Genomic DNA, 17,213 nt, shown 5'->3' on the forward strand with positions numbered 1-17,213 from the left:
AGAAACAGGGCCCGGGTTTCAAATGAAGGCCGGTGCTTGGTGAATCTTTAACTCAGAAAAGCTGCAGGAAAAAAAAAAATTCCCATCCTTCTCCCCTGAGTCAATTAAATTCAACCCTGAACCTCCCACCGGGAAAAAGCCTCTAAGTAGGAACCTTAACTAGAGAGGACCACCCGGCTGTGAATCCTGGCCCTTTGACCTTGCCGCCCCGCCCCACCTTTGTCGCCCCCCACCCCCACCCCGGGCTTCCCATTGCCGGTGATCCCGGCCGCCGAAGCTACTGGGCCAGCCTTCCAGACTTAAAATGAAGTCGTTTATTTCAATTTTGCTTTCACATTGTGTTCCGATACAATCAAAACTCCTGGACGAACCTCTTGAACAAAAGTCTTGCAAATGAGCGCAATCACACCGGTCCTGCGCACCCGGGTAATCCAGCGGGTGGACTCGGAATTCAGAGGTGGTGGTATAAAACCGCTTCCAATGGTGGTATACACTGCTTCGGGAACTGCGGAGCGGACGAGGGTTGGGGACATCCAGGGACAGAAGGCGTGGGGAAGCGGACAGGCTGGGTTCCGGTCTTCGAATTGGGATGATTCCTGATGCGTTTGGAATTCGAAAGACCCAAACTTCACTCCCAGGCCGATGGCTGAAGCCTGGCCTACCACGATCTCGGGCAGATTTCTTAACGTTTGCGCCAAAGCAGCGAGCACGGGCGAAGGCAGGGCTGGCCCTAGGCCTTGTACAAGAAGCGCGGGACTGGCTTTTCCAAGAAGCCGTTGCGCCTGGCCTTTCTCTGGTGGCATTCTTTCAAGACTCCTGTCTCTGAATCTTGCTCGCCCTTCGGACACCCCAGGCCCCCGCGACCTCACAACTGGGGAAGACGCGGAGTTTGGAAAGCTGTTTCAGAAAAATAAAAGTCCCACTTCGACTTTATTGGATCAAAGCAAAATTAAATCTTGGCTATTCACACGTATGTTACAGAGGACGAGGAAGCGTCCGGAAGAACCTCCTTGTGGAGCCACAGAGCACGCGGGCATGGACAAGCATCAGAACATGGAGCAGCCTCAGATTTCACGATCACTCCGAATAGGACATAGAAATACAGAAATACAGCCAGTTTCCACTGGGAAGAGTTCTTCGTGTACAAATGATATATATTTATGTATATTTTAAACCAGTCACCACTAAGGTGAGTCCTTTCTCGGCTAGCAAGCAGCCGAGGATACAGAGTATCTTCGGCTAATTAACTCTTGAGCGGTGTTTTAAGAAGAGCAATACTTGTCAAGTTAAAACTACCTCCCCCATTCCAAAGCAAAAACAGAGAACAAAAATTTTTACCCCCTCTCCAAACTAAAAAGAAAGAGGAAACGTGTTAGGGTTCAATAAGTGGAAGGATTTAGAGGAGGGAGAGGGAGAGAGAGATTTTTACATTATTAGTTAAGTACAAAGTTTCTTTTAAATAAATTGTTGGGAACCGAACTTGGGGGGTCAGAAACAATGACAAGGCAGTCACTTGCTTGATTACTGAACCTGGAATGGGGAGGCGAGTTTATTTTTGGAAATGTGAGTGCGCAGAGCTAAGCGGAATTTACTTCTCCTAATAAGGAAATGGACCAAGTTGTCCAACCGCAGATGCGCACATTTTTGCCCAGATACAGCCAGTGAACGTGTAGGAAGTTTCAAGTGGTGCTACTTTCTCGCCCTCTTAATTTCAGACCTTTTCTCCTGCCTTCCCCCCTCTCCCGGCCTCCATCCAGGCTTTGGGCCATTCAGAGGGGGAACACGAGGAATCCGGAGAAGGTCGAGTACTTCCAGCCCCCCATCAAGTTCCCCCGCTCCAGCTTGAGGTATGCTCGGTCGCCTTTCTCCATTTGAATCAGGACTCCGTTGCTGGCGGCCTCCCGCGTCACGTCCTGGTCGCCAGCGAAGGCTGAAATCACTGGCCACCCGTTTAACATGAGGCTCACCTAGAAAGAGAAAAGCCAGCTTCAGAGACGCAACCTAGGCGGGTCCCCAAGCTGCGGTGGAGAAGCATCCTCCTCCGCGCTTGGATAATAGCCGCCAAGGACTGGCTGGGAGGGTTTGGGGAGGGTAAGGGGGCTTTGCAGCTTACTGCTGAGGGTCCAATGGGGAAGGAAAGACCATAAACCTGTGGGAGAGGAAGGGTCTGACTGCTAAATGGGATTCACCCTCATTCCAGTTTTTCAAATGAGCGCCCCAAGTAAATCCCATTGAGCCTTAATCAGCTGAAGGAACGCGCGGGTGACTTTAGAGCTCCCTGAGACCTTTGACTTTTTTTTTTTGCTTTCTCCAGCCTCAAAGAGAACCTCGGGCAACTCTGCTTCTGGCGCCCAGAAAACAAAAACAAACAAACTAAAATTCTGGTCCCTCCCGGTCCCAGTTGCCGGGACACTGTGGAGAGGTAATGGAGAAGCGGGACAGGGCTTCTGGCTAGGTAGACATCACAGGCCAATCTGCACTCTGCGCTTTATCTCTGAACCACCGGTTCAGTGCCCGCCCCAGCTCTGGCCGCGCCCGCCCCTGCCTGGTTTTGCCCTTGCTGCGGCAGCGCCAGTCCAGAGCCAGGCGTCCTCGCCCCAGCAGCGCTTTACACCTCGGTCTGCGCTCAAAGAAAATATGGATTTCTTTGGAGACCTGGAGAGCCTGCAAGTGCTGAATGGAACGTGGCTGGAGCCAGGAGGGAGTGGCACTACGCCCCCTCCCTTCTCTCTCCACCCTTCATCCGACAGGGTTCGGAGTTGCTAGTTCAAAAACCCACGTTGGTCCGCAAAGGGATGCCCGCACCGGGCGTCAGGTTAGGGGGGAGAGAGCCTGTCCGTGGTGTTGAAGGCAAGCTTACAAGCTGCCCCGCAGGCTTCGGGGCTGTGGCGAGAGGTAGGGAGTACAGTCGGTGGGGAGAAGGCGGGAGACTCGGGAAGCTCACGGAAACGGGAGCTGTCTGCGGTGCTAGCAACAACCATGGCAGAAAGTCCCCGTTCGGAGGGGCCCAGAAGGCGGAAGCCTCTGGGGATGGGACCGGGTCCCAAGAGCCAGCGACAGGGAAAGCAAGGGACAGTCCAAGTCACAGAACTGTGAGGCCCCACTATCTGTCCCTCGGAGCAGCCTGGGGTACATGCAGCTGTCACTTCCGTCTCCCACCTCTATAGAGCCTGCGCACCCCTGAGGCTAGCAGTCCCCTACGGGGGCCGGGGCCTGGCCCCAAGGCGGCAGCTGACCTGGATGGTCTGTCTGTTGTAGACTTTTACCACGTGGAAGTTAAAACTGTAGATCCCTTTGCGCGGGGCGATGAAAGTGCTGCGTTCTGAATCAAAGTTGTTCCCGATGTTCACTAGTACCTATAACGAAACGGGAACCGAGGGGAGTGGACAGGATTCAGTCCCAGACTGTCATCCCCGCGCCTCCGCAGAGCCCTTGAACAGGATCGGACATCCGTCTTCCATCGCTCCCCCCACCCCGCCACCAATCCAATCTGCGTGCCGCGGGAGCAAGAAGCACTCACCTGGTCGAAGTAGATGATCATGGTGCGATTACTCATCTCGGACGGTTCGTGGTTGGTGCTCCTGATAGCAGAGAAAGCCACCTTGGCGCTTCCGGAGCGCACCGAGATGCCCAGAGCTGTGCCCGTGGGATCCGACGTGGGGTTGGAGTCGCACACCACCAGGCACTTGCCCTCGAGCACGATGGGCTCCGTCTCATTCTGCCCTCGGGCCGGGCCTGCCAGCCACGCAGCCCCCAGCAGCAGCAGCTCCACGACGCCCAGCATCGCGCCGCCCGCGCCCACCCCGCCCCCACCCCGGGGGCTGCCTGCGCCAGCCGCCCCCCCTCCCCAGCCCTGCTCCGAAGCCCCCTCCTCAGCTCCGTGCGCAGCTTCGCCGACGCCGCCCCGGACGCAACTGCTGTTTCCCGCACTATGGGACAAGCGTCCCTCCGCGCGATGTTCCGGGAGCCCCACCCGGGCCTCAGGGGTGCCGCGGCTGCCCAGCCGCACTTGGATGCATAGCCGCTGCTGCTTGGTCCCCGCTGTTGCCGCCGCCTCCTGCCCGCATCCGCCGCTGCTGCCGCCGCCGCCGCTCTGAATTATTGATGCAGCAGGCGCTGCAGCCGGAGCCGGCGGTGAGCGCGCGCCGGGCACAAAGGCGCGGACCGCGGCCTGGCCCCGCCCCCGCCCCTCCTGGCCCGCCTCCTTCGGCAGCCCCGCCTCCTCCCTGGATGAGGCTCCGCCCACTATCCAATCCTGACGCGCCGCGCTCCCCGCCGGGCCAATGGCAGGCCTGTCCGCGCGCGGCCACCTGACCCTGGGCGCCGATGTTATTAGGCGCGGCAAGGCGGGCGGCGCGCGGCAGCAGGGTTGGGCTCTTGCCGGGAGTCGACTGAGGGAGCGAGGGCGGGGAGCGCGCGCGTGCGCGCGCCCTCGTCTGGACCGTCTGCCGCGGCCGCTGGCCCTCTCGCCTCCCGCCTCACACCACGGTTCCGTTCAGCCCCCTCGGTCCTTCCCGCGCGCCTCCTTCGCCAGCCCTCAGGTAGGAGGCGGCGCGCGCCAGGGTCGCTAGCAGAATCGCGGAGGACCAAGAGGCTCCCGCTTGTGGGTGCGCGGGGTGGAAGGGGAGCGCCCCCCAGTGGGCACAGATGCGCGGGGCAGCCGGAGCGCGGGGCCAGTCTGTTTAGGGGCCGGCCTGGAGGCCTGGCTGCAGAGCGCGTGCGTGCGCGGCAGGGGCGGGGTCTGCGCCGTGGTCTCACGGGGAGGCGCACGTGGCGCAGTGGGGTGCAGGCTCTCTCCGGACTCCAGAGACTATCCTGGGTGTTCAGGCTGGGCGCTGGGGTTTCAGGATCTTGGTAGTTCCTTCCCCAGCTCCTGGCCACTGGGGTGCAGCTTGGCCTCCCGCTCTCGCCCACCCATCAAAGCGCTGGCTCTGCGGGCTCCGGAGGGCAGGTGGAGCGAGCGTCCGTTCGTTCACTTATTCATTCGTCGCTTATTCAGGATAAATTATTGAACCCGTTTGAAGTAACTAGCACTGGGGTGGGAGCTGAGGGTGCGTTGGTGGGCAGAAGCGAATGAGGCCTGCCTTTGAGGCCAGGCTTGGTGCCCCTTACAATCCAGTGTGCAAGGGAGTAGCAACTACGGGGCATCGCGCACAGGCTGCTTACTTAGTAGTTTTTCTCTTTTGCATTTAAAATTTATATTTGCATCCGTATTTTTGTGCACCTTTTCTGCATGCTTTATCCACGTGTACTTTGCACTTCATTGCCTTGAGCGTTGACACCAAAATCATTTCTGGACTATTTTTCAAGGGTCATTTTGACCTCAAAGGAATTCTCTCCCCCCTCTCTTAGACTTAAAACCAAATACCTAAACATGAAAGTAAAAAAATGGGTTTGTTAACTGTCGGAGAGAGAGGAGCTGTGAAGGAGATCGGAAGAGAAAGGGAGCGCCCCAGCTTGGGTGTGGGATGGCAGATACCTAAAGGATGGACGCGCGCTTTTAAACCGAGGGAGGCTGGAGAGCCAGCAGATCTGTCAATTCCAAAGCAAAGGTGCCTGCTTCAGATCCCAAGCCAGGGCGAGTCGGGGATGCTGACTAAGGGGCTCTTGGAGCCCTGGTCTTCTTCTGGGTCGCCTTGAAGCGACGGTGTTCAGCTAAGCCGTAGACGTGGACCAGTGGTGGGCTGGCGCCAACCTTGGGATCTGGAGAGACACCGGGCCCCTGCTGATGGCAACTACCCTCCGCATCCGGGGCTTATGGTTGTCAGGGTCTGCCTACTCCTAGAATAGTCTCTACACTTGGTGACAAGCCCTCAGAATCCCCAGCAGCCACACCTGTCCTCTTCTCCATCTCCTTTGTTTCTTTGAGACTTATTTGATAGTTTAAAGACCTACCAGGAGAAACCCCATCTCCAACCCCCACCTCTGGCAGAGGCTGGCCGGGTCACTGGGTGAGCCAGGAGAAAGGGAAGGGGTGGACAAAGAGGCAGTCGTTTACCTTTAAATTAAAACGAGTATATTTTTCCAGCTTCTGTCTTTTTGAGACATCCCCAGAAAGCATTGCCAGCTGTGATTACGCCTAATGTGAGAGCAGGAACTAATTTAAGAGGTGAGAGCTGAGTACTGAGACTGCATCCAGTGCAGCCGCCGACACTGGCAGCGCTAACCGTGGCAGGTACCTGGAAAAACATCTAGGTAGGACCAGTCTCATTCTCTCAGTGCCCTGGAGCTAGTGACATTGTCGACCATTCCACAGATGTTTACTGAGTGCCTCCTTGTGGGGTTGTGTCTAAGAGCCAGAGATTTGAGGAGTCGGGAGGTAGTGCCTATTTTCATGGAGCGCCCAGGTAGGACTGGTATTACCTACAAGCAGGTGGTCACCAGCCTCTTGGTTTTCTCTTCATTGAAGCTCTAGCTGATTTTGCTAGGCCCTGAAATGCCATGTAGCTGCCAGTGATCCTCCATCTTGTATTTCCATCGCAGCCTCTCTTTGGTCCAGACCTGTCATTTTAAGGGCCTGCCAGATCTCTGTGTTTACATATCCTGCAGACATGATTAGATCCTTCCTTTTGTCTCTCTCCCTGACTCCCAAACTCAGCCTCTCTTATTTCCCTACCTCAGTGACAATGGCTGCACTGACCTAGATGTGAAAAGTCTAAGGACCCTCACATCTAGCCTGACTCTGTGTTCTATTGTTTGAGCCATTCTCATAAGGCTGCCCATTTGGGGTATACCACCTCTAGACTGGCTACTTACACGAGCCTCCTAAGGTGTCATTCAGGGATTAGTGTCTATTCTTTTTTAAAAAAATTTATTTATTTTTTAGTTGTAATTGCACACAATACCTCTATTTATATGTGGTGCTGAGGATGGAACCCAGGACCTTGCACATGCTAGGCGAGTGCTCTACCACAGAGTCACAACCCCAGCTCCAGTGTCCCTCTTGATGAATATCTATTAAGCCTTGATATAAGGAACCTCCACTTTTCTCCCATGTGAGGTTTCAAATACATCACTCTCCTAGCTTTCCCCGCCCCTTTCCATATAGTATGTGTTCAAAATATAATGTATATTAATTTAAAATGTTAATAGATGTCTTACTGAATTGTAAGGATTAAAGGAAGTCGTGTATGAGGGAAAAGCCCATTAGAAACCTCAAAATTAGTCTTGTTTATTTTTAGGCTTCTCCTGTTTTGGGAGTCAGGATTCTTTTAGCTTCAAGTGACAACACCAATTCAAAACTAGCTTAAGGATTTTGTTTACTTTATACAAAAACTCTAGGATAGGTCTTGCCATTTAAGGCATGGTTGGGCCTGTCAGTCAAGATTACCAGGATCTCTTTTCCAGCTTTGGCTTCACTGTTAGACAGATTGTTTCCATATGATATCCCCTGAGAAGGTACTCCCAAATTAGACCTAGCAAGAAAAAGAGGGTACTTTTTTTGGTCACTATTTGCAGCTAAAGTCCCATTACTGTTCTTACAAGGGTTGTAGGAGACACATCCTCTCCCTGAATGTGAATGGACGGTTGGTTGACTAAGATTGGATCCAGCTGCTCTCCCGAGAAAGGATTTGGTGTTTGCTCCCCATGGTCTAGAATAGAGGGAAATTAGAAAAGGGATGCTGGGCAGGCAGAAACCTCAGACATCTACCCTAGATCTTCTCAAAGGTCAGCAGCGATGCATTCTACACATAAAAATAGTGATGAACAATGAAGGAGTAGCTGAAAGGATAGATGTGTTTGTCATGGTTCTTTTCAGTCTTCAAGACTCAGGTAGACATGAAATTAGATACTGTCAACCATGATATTATTTGAGGTTTGACTTTGAAGTCAATGTCCCTTAAATGGCAGACCTCCGTCAGTATAAATAAACAATTGTAACATTCAATTCTAAAAGATTTTAAAAGCAATATTCTGTAGGAATCAGTTTTGTCTTTTATTTTTAGGTTCCTAGAAAGGTGAACATTTCATTTGCTTATGGAGAGCTACGTAAAATTCCTCATTATTCCTCAGCTAATGAAAATCTTAGAGTCTAAAAAGGAAAAGTATTGAATCTCATTGTTTCTGAAATGTGTGACCATAGGGTTTAACTTTCTAAGGTGTTTCAGGTGCTGGAATATTGGTAAAGTATATAAAGGCCACTTCTCTGAAGTTTTTAAAGTAATGTGTTATGAAGATGTAGAGAACTGCAAAATAACAAATAATTTCTACCATTGCTGTTATATTCTTCACCTTTGGCATTAAATGGGGCTTTACATTTTGGTGAAGTCAAAGGTTTATTTCTTCACTATGCTATGAATTCTCCACCACAGTGCATTTTGAGAAGTGAGTGTAGTAGCAGTCTTGATTGATATTTTATATTCATGGCAACCCACTTGCTCCCTACGCCACCCTGGAAGGGGGGAACCCTCTGTTGGGATGAGAGCATTTTCAGGAAATGGGGGATACTTTCTCACAGGATATGAAACAAACTCCTCTTTTTATTAAACCAAAATGAATTCTCTAATGTTTATATATATCAAACAGGATTTCATCTCTTTTAGTCTTGGTTCAAAGGCCCAGACAGTATCCTTCCTAGGACTTGTTTCATTTGCTCTTAAAGCAGATGAGAAAGTCTACTTTGTTCTAAAGACTGTTTAAATTTAGGTATCAAGGGTCAAGGTCATTTCAAGTTAATGCCTAGAGATACAGTATAAAATATAGGAATGATTCTAAGCTGTATGAATTGTGAAATAATATTTTAACTTTCACCAATACCTCCATCTTAATGGGTTTGCATTTCTTGCCAATTTATGTTTATATTAAATGCAACGTTTTTGCTGTTTAAATTTTAAAAGTTGTGTTTTGAAATTAACTTTGTAATTGGACACCTTTATTAAATGCAGGAAAGGCAGTATTAATTTTTAACAAAGGCCAGGTTTTGAATCTTTGAAATATTTTTTTTTGATCTTAAAAAATCAAAGAATACATTTAAAATATCTTTAGCTCTTATGTTAGTACCAAGTATGCATTTTTTTTTTTAGCCTGTGTTCAGAAGGAGAGACTGTATGTCTTCTCAATTAAAAGATGCTGACACTATTTTCAAAATGATGCCTAGAATCTGCTGTGGTATGTGCTGGCAGGAATTTTGTATGAAGCTGTTATTCAAGTAGATGACGTTAAGGTCAAGGGAAAAAAACATAATATAATCCTACAGAGCTGCTCTTGAGAGGAAAAAACACATAGGTAACATCAAACACTAGTTGGAATGTTTCCAATAAGTAATTATCTGTGCACTGTTTGGGATGGTTGATTATGGGACAAACCAGGGTTTAGCCAGTTCAGCAAACATCCACGGAGGGCCCACAGTGTGCAAGACCAGGGTTCATGTGGGCCACAGTCAGCGATGCAAAGCTGAAGAAACCACATTTATGACTCTTCCTCCCAGTTTTACTAAGAAGTCTTCTTGAAAGTAGTAGCTTTGGTTATTCTTTGTGTTTGTCTACCTTTATCCTATAACCAAAAGACAGACAAAACTTATACATATAAAGTTAACAGATTGAGAGCATTCATACAAATATTTCAGGGATGTACTTCAAATGCATTTGGCATTTATCAAAGCAACTGTGTTATCTGTAGGTGGCTAGATTAACATTTGGGAAAAGTTATCACCAGTTTTAATAGAAATCTCAGGGAAATTTCCCGCATCTTATATTCATTGATGATTGTATAAAGTTTCCCCATGATTCAGAAAGCTCTTAGGATGGGATCTTAGAAAAAATTCCCCAACTGGAGGATTTATTGAATCATGGATTTCTATGTTACAAGGAGGAAAAGGAATACAAAAATTTAAATAGAATTTGAAGGGAGGAAAATGCAGAAAATGGGGGTGAGGGCTTGCATTTTTTTTTAACTATTCTGTTCTGGGGGAATATACCCAAATGATATTTTCTACTAGAAATTAGATCAGAAAAGCATGTTCCGTCTCCCCTGACACACATCAGGCCTCAGTGACAGATTATGCATAAAAATTTGAGCTCACTGAGGAATGTGCTTCCCACCACTGAGCCATTCTGTCTCCTTCCCTGTGCTGGCCCCTGAAGCTGACCCCTACCAATGGTCTTCCACTGGGTCTGCCTGTGGAAGATACCAGCCAGAGGTCACAGACAGATGGGAACAGAGAACCAGGATGTTTCTTCCTGCTCCCTTCCTGTTTCAGCCAGGCAGTGTGAAGAAATGATGCTGACAAGTCCCTGGCTGTAGCTTCCCCCTCAGAATCACAACTCTGCTCGGTGGCCCTGCTCTGCCAGCTCATCTCTCACTCCCATAACACTCTTTCCTCCCTTTCTGACTTCTGTCCGAGGGTGGGAGGTTTGCCAGTGGGTTCTCGGCATCTCATGTTGGGCCCCTTTGTCCTGCCAACACCTTTTCATTAAAGTCTCTCCATTTGAAGGGAATTTAATTTTATTGCCTCCTGAGAGCTCATGGATATACTGTATCAGTATAAAATCTTGCTTCACCTTTAGAAATAATATAAATTTGATATATTTTATCCTTTTTGTGGAACCATTAGTTGTTTGGTCATTAGTGATATCGTAGGAAAAAAAATGTGGTACATTAAACCCTGATTGATTACAAGTTTAAATTAGCTGCATGACAATACCAAAGTTATGTATTTCAAACAAATGTATTCTTCCTAAATTTTAAGAATTTATTACTGATAAATGTAAGCTTATATATGTAGTCTTGAGAGTATTAAGGTGGAGATATTAAAGTAGTATTTTTTAAAGTAGCAAATGCTAAATTTCCAAATAGATTTCATCCTATAGTCTTGCAGCACAAGAATATATTAGTATCTTGAAAAGTATCATATTATTTTGTGAATTCATAAAGCTATTGTATTTAAAATATGAAAAGTGAACCAAAATGTGTTTTATTATTGGGAAAGCATGACAATTCCTGCTATTCAATTTTTAAGCTTATAAACTTTTATCTATGCATGTTCTAAACAAACAAGGATTTTATTACTATATAAAATAGGCCATAGCTTAGATTTTAGAATAACAGGTTGGAAGCAAGTCTCAATAAAATATATTTTAATATTTATATTCTTATGAGGGACTTTTAGTCAGTCATTTAATTTAACTATCCATTTTACACCTATATCCAAGTATTGTTTGAGGTTCTTACCAAAATAATACTAAAGTTTGCAGGTAAATGGAGTTGGAGAATATCATGTTAAGTGAAGTAAGCCAATGCCAAAAAACCAAAGGGCAAATGTTTTCTCTGATAAGTGGATACTGATCCATATGGTGGGGAGAATGGGAGGAATGGAGGAACTTTGGATAGGGCAAAGGGGAGGGAGGAGAAGGGAGGGGGTATGGAGTTAGGAAAGATGGTATAGTGAGATGAACGTCATTACCCTAGGTACGTGTACGAAGACACAAATAGTGTGATTCTGTGTACAACCAGAGAAATGCAAAATTGTGCTCCATTTGTGTCCTATGAATCAAAATGCATTCTGCTGTCATGTACAACAAATTAGAACAAATTAATTAAAAAATAGTACTAAAGGCTAGTTAGGAAATACAAAAAAAAAAATTAGAAAGTAATATTTGACCAGTAAGCTATCCACACATTGTACTGAAAGCTAAAATAAATTTAAAAAAAATATCTATTCAATCCTATGGTTTACTTATCTAGAAGAACAAACTGGGTGAATTTCTGTTTCCTCTGGTTGTTGTGGCAACACACTGCACAGTAACAGTTTTAAGTAATTACAGATGCATGAGAATTTGTCCATAGCTTTGTCACCATATATAAAATATCATGAAGCTTTTAAAGATTCTGTTACTATGAAATTGGTGCCAATTTTAATGCATCATCAGTATTAAGATACTAGGGTATTATTGAGGTGAGATTTCTATGGAATTTTTAGACAAAGACCAGAATTTTGGAGTACCTTGAACTTTAATTGTCTCAAACCCTAATTCTTATTGAACCAGTTGCCTACATTTTACAGATTGAGGCCCAGGGAGGTTAAATTCCTGTGAGCCAGTGTGCATGACACAGTGGTTGTTGTGTAGTGACTCTAAAACCAGAATGCAAGGAAGGGCTAAAGTCCCATTCCAGTATTCTTTAGGTGAGAGCCCCGTGATGAGCTGTGTTACCTCTGCACTTAATATCCTCACCACCAAATAACAGGTGTCAACCTTAAAGGCTGATTGTAAGGATGGAGTGAAACCATCTATATGATTAGCCTTAGCCTAGCACATGGGCACATGCTGACCAATACCTGAGCGCTGCCACCTCCTCAGATACCCAGGTAGCAGGAGTTTTAGAATTGGAACTCAGGTGTATTCTCTACTGCCAGGTGACTTTGTTCCTGGCCACTGGCTTTTCTTTTGTTGTATAAAAATCCAGGCAACAATAATATCTTTCTTTAATATTGATGAATAGATATATTCTATTGAAAGTCCTCATCCCTAAATTTGAAAACAAGGCTCTTTTTGTACTTGAATAATAATGTATGCACAGTTGACTCAGTTTCACAATCACATCATGCATTTGTGTGTGTGTATGTGTGTGTATGTGTGTGTACTGTACTGGATACCACTGAGCTACATCCCCGGCCCTTTTCAGTTGGAGACAGGGTCTCCCTAAGTTGCCTGTGCCACCTACCTAGCTTTTCCCCCTATATTTATTCAACAAATGTGTATTGAACACCTATCACAATGTATTGGTTGTAGGAACTGGACATTTGTCAGTGAACAAAACCAACAAAACATCCTGCCATCTGAGGAAGAGATTAAATTTTGTAGCAATCATGTTATTCTGCTTATAAATGTATCACTCTAATTCTAATTTAAAATTATTCCCCACTTTATGGATGAGGGTGACCACCTAATCTAGACAGCTACACAATTATAAGAGTTGGTTTTTTTCTGTCGAAATATCCTTAAAAAGATATCTCACAACTCAGATTTGGCTGTTTTCTATATGACATTTAAATTTCTTTCCATTTCTATCTAGGGATTTAATTGGAAAATCAACATTATAAATTTTATGTTGTCATTTCTGTTTTTAAATTTAAGCAACTTCAAAGATTGAGTCTGGCTGCCTCAAAATGAAAGGTGAAGGTAGTTATGATGTTGCATTGGTACACTTTGCCATTTGAGAGTGGTTTCCTGGGTTTTAGTCTTAAGTTTTTTAAATAAATTTTGATGTGTCCTTTAAATATTCCTTGTTTTTAAAATATTCTTTTGAAATGTATTGTCCAAGAGAAAAATTTGATACCTGTGTTTGAAGTCAAAACTAAGATGTATAGAGAATGTTTCTGGATCAGACTTCCTTCCTTCCCTCCCTCTTTTGCATCAAATAACCAGCATCTTGCCTGTCTGACCTTACACTTGGGTGCCCAAGAAGCCATGTATGTGCACAATCTCTCTGGAGGATCTTCCCTAGAGAATGAGTACTCTCCCCCAACCCCACTGGGGAGTGGGGAAGGGAGGCTCTGACATTGTGCTTGTGCAAACATTATTGAGAGGTTTCCGTGTCTCTTGCATCTTCATAAATGATTTTTTTATATTATGCTGGGACAGTAGTTCTTTAAATAGAATATTCTCCCATGAAATCGCCCACAATGCTGAGAGTACACCTTGCAAAAGGTGAGTCTGGAATATAGGGTGCATCCTCAGCATTGCACAGAAGCTGAAGTTAGGGCTCTCTGGAATATAAAAAACAAATTTATAGCAGTTCATTAGTGTGAGGAATCACAGAAACAGTGTGCCGCCATTACCCGGGGATGAAACAAAGAGCCTCCACGCAAGCGCAGACCAAGCTCTGAAGGCGAAGCCGTGTACCAGGGCTCTCGTTGGCTCTGTGGAAACCCACTTGCCTGTTTGAGCCACTTTCTTTAGAGCATATGTCTATGCTGCAACCACAAGGGTGTTTACATCCTATCACTTGGCAAAAATTCTGTCATTGCTTCAGGAAGATTCATTTTAGGCCTGAGGGATGGAGTTGATAAATAGATGGGGTTTGGTAGTCTGAAGAAGTGACCCTTTTGCAAATTTAGAGTTACCTTTTTCTTTTGTTCCCTATAATATTATTCCTAGATAGAACTACAGAGTTGTTTTTGTTTTTGTTTTGACAACAGGATAAATATAGAGACCTAAATCAGTTTGGTTATCCTCATTCATTTTAAATGAAAATATATTTGCTTCAGTCCAATGACATGAGAATTATTTGGGGCACTTCATGATTTCTCCATTCCCACTGAATTATTTCAATTAAAATGTGCTTTCCCTTTGTTTTTGAAGCAATTTCCAAATGAATGCCCACAAAAATCTATTTCATACTAAATGGGAAAAAAACAAGAGACAGAATTATAGGAAGTATTTTTAAAATTATAACATTTCTATAAAAAGCATTTTTATAGAAGAAGACTGGAGAATGTCTATCAACACATTGATTTATTATTTTGGGTTAGAATTAAAAATTTTTTCAACTTTTTTCTTTTTTTGCAGTTCTGGTGTTCTACTTCCATACTTGAGGAAATGTATTTTAACACAGTTTTCTTGTATGCCTCAAAGAGAGTTTCCTTTTAATAACATTGAAATCTACATATCCATTGGTATCATGGAGGCATTTTTTCCCCCTCTTCTTCAACCTTGCAAACCACACATAAGGATGCTCACAGAAGTGCCTCTCAGGCCCTTTTTTGCTTTCAACAATACATTATTCGTAATTAGCAGTAGGCATCCTTTCTTCCCAGCACAAACACATCTTTTTCAAAAGTAGTTCTCTTTTGTGAATGTCTAAGAAAGTAGGATAACCTTTATTATGTGCAGTGCTCTAATTAAAGTATTGTTTTGTTGAGCAGAATCAAGGTTACATGTTTAAGAAAAGCATCAGGTTAATCCCATTAGGAAAATTATCTTTAACCATTTAGAAAACACCATTAAGAAACTACACAGGTATGTATAGCTGGATGGAATTGCAGAGTACTTTATATTGAAAAACTAACATTACTTTCACAGACAAATGCATAATCACCTCAACATGTAGCTTTCAGGTGCTTATTATAAATTTTTGGGATGTCTAAATGGTAGTACAGCAGAGATAAACTGATTTGCCAAGATCATTCAACTGGCAGAGGTGAGATGATTTTCTGTCTCCTACCTCTAAAAACCTGTTCCCTTGCTCCTGTAACCCTGCCCCTCAAAAAGACACTTCTGCTGACTTGGATAATGGCTATCTGGTGTTTTAACTAGTAGTTAACTCTGATTTGACCTTAAATACAAATATTTTTTCTTTAGGCAATGACATTTAGTTTGAAAATTCTTAAAGATGATAAACCTTTTGCTCTTTCTTTTTTCTCTGTTCTTAAGTGGTGTTCTATATATATTACTGCCAGAAAGAGATTATTGGCTTTTCCATACCTTGTAATTATTTCTACAGCTGTTAACGTAACAATTATATTCTACTTTAAAAAGTTGTTACAAGGATGCACAGAGAAAAGACAAAAGCAAAGGAACAAACTACAGGCAATTATGTAAGTGACGCTTTTGCCATCTGACATTTTGGGAGTGTGTTGGGTAATGTGTTGCTGATACTGCACTGTCTTTTAACATATAGATTTTAATCAGTTACTGTATGAAGATAAAATTCATATGCCTTAAACCTGGTCACAACGTAATGATAAGACATTTATTCCTATATTTATTCCTAATTCTTATTCCATTCAGTTATTTTTTTTTTATCTGTAGGAAGAATGCTTACTTTTGCCAGGTTAAACGATAATGGCTAGTAGTGGATGTGGACAATCCACCAATATGTCCTTTGGGAAAAAATATATTAATAACGTGCAAATATATTAAATATATATAAATATAATATAATAAATATATTAATAACACTGTGCAAAGTGAGCTGATGGATTTAAATGTATAGATACTCACTGCACTTCCCAACTGGGGATTTAACAGGACCTAATGAGTTCGTGAATCATTTATCTTTTCTGGTCATTTTGAAGATTTAATGTTTCAAATATGTTAAAATCTCATTTTATTGAAATGTGCTACTAATGTTTCTTTCCCATCACATACACAAAGCCCTTTATTCTGTTGCCCCTCTCCTACCCAACTTTTGTACCTACACTGACCTTTTTGCATTGACAAGGAGGTTCACCTAACCTCATACCACCAAAAAGAGCTTTATTTTATAAAGACCAACCTCATTTTCCAAAATGTATTGTAAAAAATATGAATTTTCCTTGTGTGCTGTGATCAGAGCAGTAATTTGCAAAGTATCATCTGATCATTGTGTATTACACAGACAGGGACGTCCCCCAGGAATCACCAAGCCATCCAAAGTGTAACCCAATGAACTTATTACATTCTCAAACTTAATTAAGCATAACTTTGAGGTGTGTAAGATTTTCAGATGTGTTTTGTTTTGTTTTCCGGAATGCATCTGCTTTACATTCATGTTCTATTGGCCCCTTAGCATGAAAAACATGCTTGAGAGAAAACGGTAGTAAGGGTCTGAGAACCAAATGAATGCCATCAGATTTGTGTGTGTGTGTGTGCGCACGCGTGCTTCTAGTTTATAATGCTTAGTGTTGATTTGGCTATCAAATTACATTTTTTTTCTTTTTTTAAAGAAAAACCTGTGAATTAGAAAGGTACTGAGTCACTTGCTCAGCAAACTGAAGGCAGAAGGAGGAGAGGAGAATGGCCAGTGTCTTAACAGGCTTAAGCCACAATGACTTGAAAATGAAAGATAGCTAAAATAATGTCCTAGCTCTTCCACTCAATGTTTCTTCACCAAATAAAGTTCAAGTTACTCTGTTTCTATGCCAGCAGGCACAGAGTTATAGTGAACCATAGGTTTAATATACCTTGGAAAATGACACATCCCTTCTGTAGTCAGTACAGCAAGTTTAGTCTCTTTACAAAATTACAAAGGAGACTTTGACAGCCAGAAAAAATCTAGAATCTGGCAATTCAAATACCATTCAACGCAAATATTTAAACTAATATCTAGAACTAAATGCTGGGCCTCAAGGAAGCTCAATATCCACTAAGCAATGCTAATAATAAGATTAGTCCTCTTTTGCAGAGCAAAGAGAAGTTTGCCTCATTTACATATCAAAATCTGACTTTAGCTATCTGAAAGGGCTCAGAACTATTACAACAAGCAAAGAGTTTATATTCCATGTGCTAAACATC

General features: G+C 44.1%; 1 protein-coding gene across 1 annotated transcript; it reads right to left on the reverse strand.

Moving 5' to 3' along the window:
- Positions 1-299: 299 nt before the first annotated feature.
- Positions 300-3,820, reverse strand: Cbln1 (cerebellin 1 precursor). The gene is made up of 3 exons (XM_005318158.4): positions 3,521-3,820; positions 3,237-3,356; positions 300-1,967 (listed from the first exon to the last, which is right to left on the reverse strand). Exons 1-3 carry the CDS (start codon positions 3,782-3,784, stop codon positions 1,770-1,772), a joined length of 582 nt encoding a protein of 193 aa, XP_005318215.3. The 5' UTR covers positions 3,785-3,820; the 3' UTR covers positions 300-1,769.
- Between the last annotated feature and the right edge of the window lie 13,393 nt (positions 3,821-17,213).

Source organism: Ictidomys tridecemlineatus, chromosome 15 (genome assembly GCF_052094955.1).
Source record: "Ictidomys tridecemlineatus isolate mIctTri1 chromosome 15, mIctTri1.hap1, whole genome shotgun sequence".
NCBI classification, from domain to species: domain Eukaryota; kingdom Metazoa; phylum Chordata; class Mammalia; order Rodentia; family Sciuridae; genus Ictidomys; species Ictidomys tridecemlineatus.